This window comes from Nothoprocta perdicaria, unplaced genomic scaffold (assembly GCF_003342845.1).
Source record: "Nothoprocta perdicaria isolate Ctin4 unplaced genomic scaffold, notPer1 scaffold_116, whole genome shotgun sequence".
Taxonomy (NCBI): Eukaryota; Metazoa; Chordata; class Aves; order Tinamiformes; family Tinamidae; genus Nothoprocta; species Nothoprocta perdicaria.
In genome coordinates, this window is record NW_020454272.1 from 1566132 (window position 1) to 1579302 (window position 13171).

The 13171-nt window shown below is 37.3% G+C and overlaps 1 protein-coding gene across 2 annotated transcripts in view; it reads left to right on the top strand.

Annotated features, from left to right (window-relative positions):
• Window positions 1–2845: 2845 nt before the first annotated feature.
• SCYL2 (SCY1 like pseudokinase 2) overlaps window positions 2846–13171 on the top strand; it is a 31558-nt gene continuing 21232 nt past the window's right edge. For both annotated transcript variants that reach the window (XM_026053515.1, XM_026053516.1), the window contains exons 1-3: window positions 2846–2973; window positions 3975–4167; window positions 10906–11063. In XM_026053515.1, the coding sequence (XP_025909300.1) occupies window positions 3991–4167; window positions 10906–11063 (335 nt within the window). In that variant the 5' untranslated portion in view covers window positions 2846–2973; window positions 3975–3990. The remainder of the gene's footprint in view (window positions 2974–3974; window positions 4168–10905; window positions 11064–13171) is intronic.

Below are 13171 nucleotides of genomic sequence, written 5' to 3' on the forward strand. Positions count from 1 at the left end.
TCCGGGCGCGGGGCTCCCGCCTCGGGGCTCCCGCGCCCTCAGCGGCCGCTCTGCGCGGCAGTTAAACACGAGMAGCTCAAGGCGCGGAGGTGGCACTGAGCGCGCCCGTGCCAGTGCATCCGCCGGCATTCCTGCTTTGGGACCTGCAGTCGCTTCTCAGCCGCGAGAACTGAAGCCCGATGAGCAMTCATCGCCTGGGGGTTATTTTGCTTTCCGAATCAGCACTCTTTTGCCCCATTTTTTTCGTGCTGACCGTTGCGTAGTACCTGGCAAAGTGGTTAGGTYCTCATCATGCTGACGTGGTGCTGCTGATGTCCATTGGCATAAATGCTGTTAGTGATCATTAGTGAGCTTCACGAGGACAACATATTGATCATAAAGCAGCTTTCCTTGTATGATTCTTTCAGGACTTTGTGTGCTTGGTGTCAGTTTCAGCAATATTGCACTTCAAACAGGAAGAAAACAAAGTCAAACATTTATTACTTGTCCCGTGTTGCTTGCCTGGTCATTGTTCTTTTGAAGACTATGCACTCTTCTCATTTATTACCTTTTAACTTGAAACAGTAATTTATTTGTCACTGTGGGTGACTGACATGACTTTATGATCTTGGCTTATTCGTTTCTCTATAAATCATAATTCAGTTAAACAAAAAAGACTTGTTTTCTTACAGTTGAGGACTAAATTTGCATATCTCAAAAATTGATAGCATRATTCATGGTATTACAGTTACTACTCAAAATAGTATATTTTATATTTTTCTCATTTCTTATGGATTTTCTCGATATTGTTGCTACTGACACGTACTGAGCTGTTACTGAAACCGGTAACAACACAGTTTCCTAGAGCAAAAGCAGGACAGCTTTTCTAGCTTGCAATAAGTCTGAACAGTGACAGAAGGATTTTATACAAATGTACAGACAGTGTTAGATGGACATAAACTTAGAAACCAAGATGTTTATTGAGAAATAAATCTGTCTGTACCCCTTTCCCCTGGCTGAATGAATCAGTAGGTTGCATGCTACCAGGCTGGGAAGGAACAGGTTGGACAGGGCTACTACCTCCCCAGCCCTGCTTTTTAAATCAGAACCCATCTGTCARTGGGATTGTGTGCAAGTGTTCTCACCTACAGTCATTTCCAACCTTTTTGCTGCACTTTGTCAGACACAGCAGTGGGCACTTAGAATTTGGTCAGTGGCTGCACCACCTTTCCACCCACCGTCTAGAGAAACTCTTCTTCCAACTCATACAAAGGCTTCTGAATGTGCATGGGAACCTTATTTTTGTTGCACTCTCTCTGCAATTAATTGGGTGAAACCTCTCTCCAGCATTAAGAATTTTAATGAAAGACTTTGTTGCACTGGTACTAGAGAAGAAACGTTTTAATGGCTTGGGTGTCTGGGAGTAGGTAAAACACAAGGCAAATAACACAAGATTTAAAAATTAATGTCTGATTTGTTGTCATCTCAAACTCATTAGGATTGATTTTATAGTATTTTAGCATATAGGCTTTGCCCCATGGAATAGCTGCAGAATAAAATCCCAGAGGGTTATGGTTGCCTGTGCCTTTTCTTTAGAATAGTCCATGATGCTTCTTTCTCCCTCTGTATCACGTTAATGAAAAGATTCTTCATTGTTGGAGTTTGGCCTGTGTCCAGGAACTGTTTGGTCTTGGACAGCACAATTCAGAGTTGCAGATACTTTATTGTAACAATTCAGAAACTAAATATACTAATAAGGTGTTGCATACTGTCTTGAATCTGGTAGCAATGATGTCTTCTGCTCCTGAGCATTTTTACTGAAGCTGTAACTGCTATTTTGGTTTTCAAATTGAGCATTGGCAGAGATCACTTCAACTGATAYCTTTCTTTTTGTACAATTCCTTTTCTTTGGTGAGCTAAAACTGCTAGTCTGATTCTCAGTTTACAGGCAGTTGTGTCACCCTGCTGACATGGAAATGGGAGAAATGTCTACAGGGACACAGCCTTAGTGTACTTGTACGTTTTGCTCTGCTGAAGATGGTCTATCACTGCAACAGTAGTCAGGATGAAGCAGCGYAGCTGTGTTGCCTCTGGTGCTGTGCTGGAGTTTGCGCAGGACTGGGGCTTCAACACTGGAATGATTTGTTCAGTAACTGAAATAAATTTAAAGGAAATTACTTTGATAATGTTTATTCCTTCTCCTAGGAATCAAGTGTATCCTTCCAATATAATCAGATTTTTTTTTTTCCAATGCAATCAGACACGTATCATGAGAAGAAAATGTGTGYGCCCCAAGGACTGTCCAGTGTGTTTGATTTCAGTCAGGTCTGACAGGTGCCCCGCTGGCAAGGGTAAYGTCCTGTAGGTGCTGTGAGACCCGAGGAGCTGCGAAGGGGAAACAAACTCCATCTCTGTCTTGAGTGTGGGAAAAGTTGTGGCATAAATGAATAATTCATTAGACACCAGAGAACCTATATAAGGCAGAAAAATAAATACCTTAAGAACAGCGGAAAAATAGTTTAATTCTTACAAACAGATACCTCATGTTAGATGAGAAGGATTTGGGAGTTCATTAGTCCTTGTGTTCAATGCACAACATGCAAGTTTCTTGTTCTTCCTTTGTCCTTGCTACCATGACTTGGAAACCTTCCTCTTTATCACAGCGTAATCTTGTCTCTTCCGGTTGGTTAACAGTGACTTTTTTATTTTCCAAAGAAGTTAATTCCCTGTTGCAAAAATTAGGTATCAGTGAATCAAATATGTGACAACTGAGGCTGAAAATGAAAACATCTCTACAGATCTCAACATAATTGCTAATGTACTATCTTTTTTTTTTTTTTCCCCTAGGTTGAAGAAATAGTCTTTGCACCCTCTTTTGGAAGAGAATGAAGAAATGTCTTTAACTACTGCTTTTGAATATACCACATAATTCTGATCCAGAAAATAATTTCTGCTTTTATTCTCTTTTCATCTTTGCTCACAATAATAAGTAAGGTGAATATATGTCTTTTTTTTCTGTATTCCTTTCTTATCTCCATTCCTGCTTATCCAGTATCAATCAGAGACAGTATATAAATGGGACTTGTGCTCTAGAGCTTTTTCCCAGCACTGTTTTCTTACTGCCATAGGGAAAGCAGATTTTTTTTGGAAAGAATTATGTCAGCTTAGGCAAGAATGAAAGCGCAGAGTACAGGCGAAGATGGACTAAACTGTAGGTAACAATTTTTTAGCTCTTATATTTTTAAGGTGATGTAAAAACCTTATATAATCTTGCTCTAGAATAAAGTATACGAAGACAGTTTTGTGCTCCGTTTCCCAACAGCAACTGACTAGCTCATTATTACTTACATCAAATAAATAACACTGTCAGCAAGTCTTGTGGGTAAAATAATATTTAGCTTGCAGCTTGACAGGTGTAGTGTAGGAAAGAACACATTTTTAAATTGTCTTCTGTGTAATACACATCTGTACTCTTGCTAGTCTGAGATCTTAAGAAAGCTTTTCTATCTGAAAAAGTATATTTCTGCAAATGCTGAAATTAATTGAGGCAAATTTCTTCAGATATGACTCTGGAGGTTGACTAATTTTTTGTTGCCCGCGRTGTGAGCCGTTCCCTTTATGAGAATAGTTTTGAGGCTTTCTGCTTTATTCAAGTATCTGTTTTTATGAATGGTTGAATCTTTTACTCTGCAGTCTCCCTGTCAGATCTAATGTAGGGCATGAACAGATTCAGAAGTTATTGAGGAGGTGGAGGAACAGGGACATGTAATTCCCAGGCATGCGGGCACAGATCTGTGTGTGAAGCATGAGGAGGTATAACAGCAAAGCCTTTTGAAGAGCTCTAGTTCAGCTGTATTTCAGTATTTTTGTGTTAGTTACTCCTTTATCCTCTTGATCCTTTGGTTAGATATCCTGTAGCATAATAACTTGCAACATGTCTTATGTTAACAGAATTTCTGAGTGGTTTATGAAGCTTTTTTTCCTTGTCATCGCAGGATAACACCTGAGACAATGGAGTCCATGCTCAATAAATTGAAGAGCACCGTGACGAAGGTGACGGCCGATGTCACCAGCGCCGTCATGGGAAACCCTGTGACCAGGGAGTTTGATGTTGGCCGGCATATTGCCAGCGGGGGTAATGGACTCGCTTGGAAGATATTTAATGGCACCAAAAAATCAACAAAACAGGTGGGTTGTCAGTTGAAATGCAACACTGTAAGCATTAGATAGCATGCTGTTGTGCCACTTGCTAGGAAGTGTTGACAAATTCCAATTGGGCAAGCTAAAGAGTGGAGAATAAGTGGATGAAGTGAAGACCCCCCCAAACTGCTGAAGTGGAATGTTGTCAGCTTGGGTGATAGTTTTTAAAACTTTTAATTTAAGCTTGCACTACTGGAGAAAGAATTGCTTCCACATCTGTGGAATCCTGTTCCTTCCAGTTTCTCCGTTAAAACTGTTTCTGTGTTCTGTCCAGAAGCAGATCAATAATTATTCCAAGTTAAAACTGATCTGGCAAGAAGAAAGATACTTGGCTTAGTTCCCCAGTTTAGGGTTGCTTTATAGCTTTTCTGTGGCAGTGATACTGAGCTTTTGCAGTTTAAAATGATCGTGCTAACATTATTTGATCTCAGCAAATGAGACAATTTTTTTTCTTAACTATCACACCAAAATTAAAGGGTTACAAGTGTTGTCACTTTGTGAATCAGCTTGCTACAGATGAACTCAAAAGAGTACCAGGGAATGACTCTGTAAAACATACACATTCTGTCACATGGTAGGAAAATACACTGTTGTAAGTGAGGAGGAAATATACTAAGCAGGGTAAATAGTTTGCGGTGAATGTGTGATCTGGTTGCCCCAGAATCTGAAAAATATCTAGCAAGCACCTAGTATTTATTAAATTTGCCAAATGTACCAGTTAGATTTCTTTTATTTGGGGAGGGAGGGAGGTCACATTTAACCAGATACAATCTTAAAGTGTGGTAATTTTAATAATAGTTCACAAGCAGTCTCTGTGCATACCAAGCAGTTGACCYGTAGGAGGCACAGCTTTGAGGACCCAGAGAGTTGTAAGAAGAGTTCCTTTCACCCTGGCTGCTTGACAWAGCACATGTGACTTGTCTCCCTTTGTCCTGTTTTGGGGCTTTGAATGGGTGTTCTGGCCCCAGATTGTGCAGTGTTTGAGTTTAGGTGTTACCACCTGTCAACCTGTATAAACCCTGGCTAAACAGTSCATCTATGTGCAGTCACCAGTCATTAGAAATACAGTGGCAGTTGTATTGCAGGGGATTTTACTTGGCTGGTGGTTTGATGTGCAATTACCACTCCTTATTAATGTTGCCAGTTAGGCAACATCATGTCAACATTCAGTCTGACATTGCTGAAGAAAACTACCCAGCATGAGAAAGCAATTTGTGGAGGATTATTTTTATTTGCTTGGGGTGAGCCTCCTGAACATTGTTTAACAGTGTTGGGCAGCATGGAAGTGGTTGGTTCTCATTTTCCAAGTGGCATTAGTCACTTGGAGAGTGTTGTACACATTTCCTGTCTTGCAGACATAGATATCTAATTTGAAGCTGCAAGTGCTTAGGGTGTTTTTCTGTTTGTTTGTTATCCTATAATAAATGTATATTGTGCATTCACATGTAAATTCAGATTCACTTATCAGATTAGGGCTTGACTGCAGATGCACTTTGTATCAACACAAACAGTAATTTAAATCCTTGTAGCCAGATAAAATGGCTGTAGTTTTAGTGCTGAAGCGATGGAACAGATCTGAAGTTTTTAGTTCCCAGGACAATAGAAGTCAGCTTTCTTGCAGAGGCTGGTTGGCTGAAGTTAGGATTTCAATTTTGGATTACTTTGACTCCAATTTTAGGTGAATAGGTGGTGGAAAAAGAAATCTGTCTCTAGTGACAGTAAATGTGTGTTATTTGTCTTTCCATAGTTGCGTCTTGTGTTTTTTTTCCTGGTTTCTTGAATGTTTGCACTTTGTGAGGAATTATATGCAGAGGTGCATATGCTTGTATGCAAAWTGCACTTGTGTGCATGTTTTGATGCTGGATGATAGCTGATTTGCCATTTGATTTCCTGATATGCTGTTTTGTTTATTTGAAAGATTTATGAATCTAGTTTTACTTGTATACATGAAGTAACATGTTTCTTGTTTTGCATTATGTAGTTCTGCCCATCTTGGGTTTGTTTGCTTAGAGTTTCAGTGCATTTGTATTCTTGGCTGTGGTGGCACTTGCCCCTTTTTTTTGTTCAGAAAGTGCAGTCGTAAAGAAACAGGGTAAGATCACTTAGGACTATTCTTGTTGACAGCTCAGTGGTAAAATCTAACATAATTAAGGGGATATTGGATTGCATTTCTGTAGTGCTACAGTCTTATTTATTCCATGTTGTATTGTATTTTGTACTTACTATTAGCATTAGGTAAAATCACCTATTTGTTGTGTTGGCTATTGTCCATAGAATATGTCTAGAATTAGTATTTCCTATGAGGCAAACTTAAAAGGCGAATTTGTTTTGGAAGTGCAATATTGTGTTGTATACCTTAGGACTGAAATAAACAGATGGAAACCAGGATTATTTAAAAAAAAAAAAGGCAAAATTATGAAAAAAAAMCACTTAAAATGGAAGAAAATCTTGTCTGGCAAAAGATCAGATTGATACTGGTGTTCTATCCAATATTTTAATTCGGAGAATATTTTGCTTTGCATAGTAGGAGGTTTTGGTTAAATATCATGTGTTTGCATATTGAGTTGCGTTTAATCATTCTTTTTTAAAAAAAAAGCGTGCATATGGGAAAAATAGCAAATATAAAAGACAAAACAAACATAAAGTTTCTAAAATCAAGCACTCTGGCTACTGTAAGATTCCCTTTGCTTTTCAGCTTATGACATAGTCTTTAGTGACATGATCACGTCTTTTTTTCCACAGGAGCACTAGATCTTTCAATTCACAAGATAGTTGATAAATGCAGTTATTCTTTTTTTTTCCTGTTCTATTTTTAGTCTCTGGCATTATCACTGCAACCTTTTCAAAATGCACTTGAAAATAGAACAACTGGGGTTCTGRGATATTTCTCACTGCAGTGCATGAATGTTTTACAGGTATTTTTAATATACATTGAGGTGGATAGGAACAAATATTGCTGTTATCTTTACATTTTTATAGCTTTTAGAGACTGGTCCTTAAAAATCTTTTCTAGTTTTGTTACCGTCTTTATATCACACAAACTGAGTGTGCTCCTGCCGTTTTCACGTGGCTCATTTGCTCTTGGTGGYGGGAGAGGACGCATGGCATGGCTATCCTTGTCACCTTTCCTGGTTAGAAGYAGAGGGCATCAGGGGCTAGAATGGAAGTGATGGAGCACAGCTGCCTTTTACACATGTATTATGTGCGGTGCTCGTATTTTCCTTTCCTTGGTCATGGCTCGTGTTGATGAGCCAATATAGGCATCAGCCTTGTTTTTATTTCTCCCTGACCAAGAGCAGAGTGGGACTTTTATTTTTATGGACTTTTTACTCTTTTCCTCCGTAAAGTTTAGGATTTTTTTTTCTCCTCGTGTGTGGTACTGGATGAGAGGGGGGTAGTGGGTTTGCTCTTTGGTTTATAAGCTGCTCAGCTGAGATGTGGTTTGAGCTGTCAGTGTTAGTGGGTCTTCAGAACAGGTGTCTGTTTTGCAAGGAGTGCAGATCCCACCTGAAGCAGGGCTAGAGGTGGGCTTGGAGAAAAACTGCCCGAAGAAAGCAGGAAAAGGAAGTGGGACTGTTTGTAGATTAATACTGCAGGAAGACAAAACTTTTACAAAGGGGTAAATCGGAGGATGACAGGTCTTAAGGACAGTGGTCAATACCCATCCACTGAAACAGATGAACACGAAGAGAACTGATTATCTACTGCTTTCTTTGTTCAAGGTCTGGTGGTGTTACAGGTACAATTATAGCCTAACTAAACCATGTCCTGTTTCTCGTGTGGCTTGGACAGTTTTTATTCCTGTTTGCACAAGTGCCAGTAGTTTTATTAGTTGCATGCAAAATAATTAGCATGATGTTTAGTTGCTTGGTAAAATGATTGCTAAATTTAAACACTGCTCTTTTCATTGATTCATGTTAAAAAATCTGAATTCTTCGCAGTAACTTCAGGTGAATTCTTTAACACCCTTATCTTGGTAAATATTATATGATGCATGTCATAATATACAGCTATCTCATCGCCACAACTGAGCTTTATCTTTCTGACATCTTTTTGAAGTAAAGACGTGCTGAATTAAACGTGGAAGAGGTGAGGCACAAAGTGTGGGTTAGCTGGTGTTTGTAACACAACGGAGGTTGAAACTTAGATCTCTCGACTGGCCAGTCTGGTGCCCYACACACTTGTCCCTGCTTCTCAACCTAATTTTGGTAATGGAGTTACCAAGATTCTGTGTTGGAACAAGAGCACATTGAGCAAAGGTGTGTTTGCTTCCTATCACATAATGAGTGGAAATGTTTATCTTTAAAGATAATAGCTCACATTTTTTCTCTTTCTTAGCTGAGAGCAGTTGTAGTTCGCTACATTTCAATCTCTTGTATGCTGATTTTATTTTTGTATTACAAAGCTTGAATTATGAGACAAGAATTTAAATAATAAGTAGTTGTCTGCAGGAAGAACTGTCCCCTCACCCTCCTAACCTTTCAAACCTATGAAATGAAAAATGCAAAGTGGAAGCTCCTCTAAAACTTCCTATTAGCTTGGTATAAATCTTTGCAGGCCTTCATCTCAGTTGGTTTCCCCAGATGTGATTACATTGCCAGCAAATGGAATCCCCATGAGCTGCAGTCAGCAGTCCCTCCCGTTGGGTTTGAATATCAGSGTGTGCAAAAGAGAAGAAAACAAGAAAATCCTTTTCATAAAAAAAATTGACAGTTATTTGATCCATGCAGCAGAAAACCCTAAAGGTTTTGGCATGTTCCAGGTGTTTTATGGTTTTAGTAATTACTGTGCAACAGAGAAGATGTGCTTCGGGCTCCRTGTTTCAGCTAGCTCTTGGTTCTTCTGTACAAAAATTTCTGGAGACTGAACGGAACTTAAAGTGTTATATTGTTGATGTCAAATTCTGCATATAAAAATCAGTGTTGGTTATGGACCTTAATAGCCCATTTCAGAATACCTTTTTYGAATTATTAATATCAGAACAAATTTAACAATATGGACAAACAGAGATTGTGAGGGCTCTTCTATGCTTTTTTCTTGCATTATGTGAAAATGAGGGTACTGAAAGCAAATAGTCACACAGTTCAAATTAATTTTGATTCTTGAAATTTATAWTTTACAATTAAATTATAAATTGCTTTTGCCCTTGTAAAATCAACGTGACAGCAATCATCTTCACACCTTGAATACTTGTATAAACTTCATACACAGATAAATCTGGAGAAATAGAAATTCTGKCAAACTTCAAATAAACCATGCAGAATTGTAGCAAGCTCTCAAAGAACTTAYAGCCATCATAAAATACTGAAAATGTGGCTGCTATCTCAAAATATCTGATTCAGTTATTCACACTCCAATACCTTTGAATTATCATTAAACATAAACACTTTTTGAGGGTTTGTTGTTGGTCACTTACTACTCAGTACATTCACATTTTGTACTGGAAAGTGTGTATTTTTTAAATAATTGGTAAAACATGTGTTTGCCACCCACTGTGACTGTTTGATTTGTGTTATTGTTAATGTTTCCTCTGTCACCCTTCAAACTGGGACAGAGAGCCAAATTATATACAAACAGAAGTGTAGTGAGTTGAGTTATTTTTAGGTGTTCACTTGCTGGCACTTTAATGAACCAGTTTTTCAGATGATATTTCAGATATGTTTTCAGATACCTGCTAAAAAACATAAACCAATTTCTCTCTATCAGAGTGAGTTTCTTTTTTCTTTAGCCTATATGTAGCTTTTCTTGAAATCAATAACATAAATAATAATAACGTTCTTGAGAGATTTCAGTTGGAATATTAGTTAGAAAATGTGCTAAAAATATTCATAATGTTGTAGACATACAAGAAAGTCTCGGTTTTGTTTTATGATAGAGTTTTAAATTTCTTTTTCCTTTCAAAGATAGAAAGTGGTTAACTTCAAGCTCCTTCACTAGTTTGTTTTTTATGTACTCTCTTGAAACAACTTGGATTATCTCTCTTCAGTGATTCCAAGGTGCTGCTGTAATCTCATTGTTTATTTCATATCTACATCTATAATGTTTAGATTTCATAAAACTTCCTCAATTTCTTCTCACACTGTTTACAGAGGTTTACTGGAAATATTATTTCCTGCAAGGCATCTTTTAACACATGTTCAATCATGAGTCTAAAAAAAAAAAAACATTTTTTTTTATCATGGGAACAGTTTGATCATATTAATTGATTAGTCAGATATTATTCTTTGACTATAAACTATCTCTCATGAAAATGTAGTTTAATATGGATCATACAAGCTTGGAACAGAGACGAAGAGTGTAGCTTAACAGAGCACCACATATGTATTATATATGTAATGCTAATGATTGCATATATCCTCAAAATATTTTAATTGTTTGCAGTTAACATAAATGTGTTCCCTAAAAATCAAACAAGTTTTTATCTTGTGGATATTATCTGCCTTGTCGCTGCATAGACAGTGTTAAATTCATGCCTTGCTGCTAGTAAGGTAAGGACAGTGGTGCATTAGCTCTTAAAAATATGTAATTTGAAAGGTTAATTGTAGCTGGAAAGGTTATGACTGGGAACACAGTGAGAACATGTAGGTAACTGTACACTGAATTACTCCTTACGTTGGTTGGACTGTGCTCTTGATTCAAAAAATGCAATTATGTGCATATGTGACTGTGTATAGGTGTTTTTATTYGGCATTGTGGTACTGAGTAAATGTYGTTGCTTATTTCTAGGAAGTGGCTGTCTTTGTCTTTGATAAAAAGTTAATAGACAAGTTTCAAAAATATGAAAAGGATCAGATTATTGACTCTTTAAAACGAGGTGTTCAGCAGCTAACCAGGCTTCGACACCCTCGGCTACTTACTGTTCAACATCCACTAGAAGAATCCAGGTACGTGGTGGTGAAATTGAGAACAGAACATTATTAATCATTGTTTTGTTAATGGATCTGAATATCTGTAGCATTTAGCACGTGTATCTAATGAGGTTCATTTATTCTGTATTTACTCATATGAGAATAGAAGCGCTACAAGGTGTTCTTGGTGTGGATGTAATCCATAATTTATTGCATGGTCTTAGGCCAGGTGCAACTACAAGACTGCGCATGTTCTTACAATATGAACATTTGATATTTAATTGTTTTCACTTTTTAAGAACTCTCCAGGACAAATTATTTTCTTTCGTAAGGTTTTTCTTAGATTTATTACATTTATGAGATATATGCACTTTATGCTTCTGAGATTGGAAGCTGTTGGTAAAACGTATCTGTTGTGGCCACATCATGTGTTGTAAAGGTCCTCAGATGCCAAACAAGGGAGACCAAAGGTAGTGTATTTTTGTAGTACTTATTTGATTTTATGTAAGATCAGTCATTTAGCACAATAATGGATTAGTCTTAYGGATTTATTATTGAACTCTAGCAATGATAGCACAACACACTATAATGAGACAAATATTTCAGGTTGAAATAAGCATTTCTTGATTTGATTGAGGAAGCTTGTGAAAGCTTTCAAGTTCTGCCTGCTAAGTTGTATTTCTGAAAGCTAAGCTAACCTTTGCATACACTGTTGTTCAAAATTCTGCCTTTTTGATAGGTTCTGTCAATATGTGTGTTTCCAAATGTACCTGAGATAGTTTTGTCTCAGTTTGTAGGAGCCAGGAGTATCTGTGGACTAAATCTGTCTTTGCTGTGCCTACTTTGAGAAAGATACTTTCCRTCAAATGACATTTACTTATTTGGATATATTGGATATATTTCTTTTCCAGTTCTAAACAAATTTAACTGTAAAGGTTCAAAGTTGTCATTAGCCCTCTGGTTCTGTGTGCCCCTCAAAAACCTCAGGCAGATAAATTATATAATTGAAAACAACTTTTAGTACTCTACAACACTAACTGTTACAGGCTAAATAGCCCCAAGCCTCTCTAGGGGCTTATATGCCAGAAATTGCTAGAGTGATATTTGGGGAGTGCATAATAGAAGGGTTTGGTCAGACTGTTCATCAAGGTACAAGAGGGTTTGCAACATTTGCTACATGCTACATTTCCTTAACATTTCTGCGGAATGTTACAGAATGCTTCTTYTGGAGAAGAATTTCCACTCTTCTCTGACTTTTTTTTTTCCCTTGCGTGTCTCCAAAATAACACATGATGGTGTTAGACTGTTTGCAAGCCACTAAAAACAGAACAAATATCCAGCTGGTTGTGCAAGAGARAATGAAAAGTACTTACCTGTGCAATAGATGAACTTTGTGGTTTCATTTTTCTGTATTCCACCCGATTTTTTTTCTTTCTCTTCTAATTTGGAATCATCCAAAGTTTTCGTTCTGCAGTGAACTGGCAAAACAATTTAACATTTTATTCCCTTTTTGTGGAGCAAGGGAATACTTGGTGTGTCTGCACAGCTGCAGGAGATGCTGCAGGCCATGTCATACAGGACTCCAGTGTGTAGACAACTTTTCCACTATTAGCAGAAAATTTCTACTCAAAATATGTTAAGAATGATTTATATAAACATTCTATATATTTATGCATATTATTTTGCATTCATTTTACATGCAATAAATATATTAAATATATAAACTCTTTATACTAAAKATTTACTATAAATATATCTGTATATACAACTTATCTTCAATTCTTTCAACAGCACAAATGAGTAATATTATTCTATATTAACTTGTTATTGAAGAAAAGAATAAAAAGCCAAGTTATGACTATTCATAATGCCATTGCTACTTATTAAAAAATGAGTAGTGTGAAGAATACCAAATATTTAATTTACTAGACAGCCCATCTGTTACAGTTTTTCCAAAGCATTTGCATTTTTTTCTGCAATCATCTTTCTTTTTAACTTGTTTTCTTTTTGTTATGTTACTCTGAATGTCACTTTGATGTTATTCAGGGAACTGTTTAAGATGCTGCAGTGTATGACTGACTCAGTTGCTCCCGCATTACTTTGCTTTAATTGGATTTGCCCTGTCCTTCTGCAACTCTGGCGTG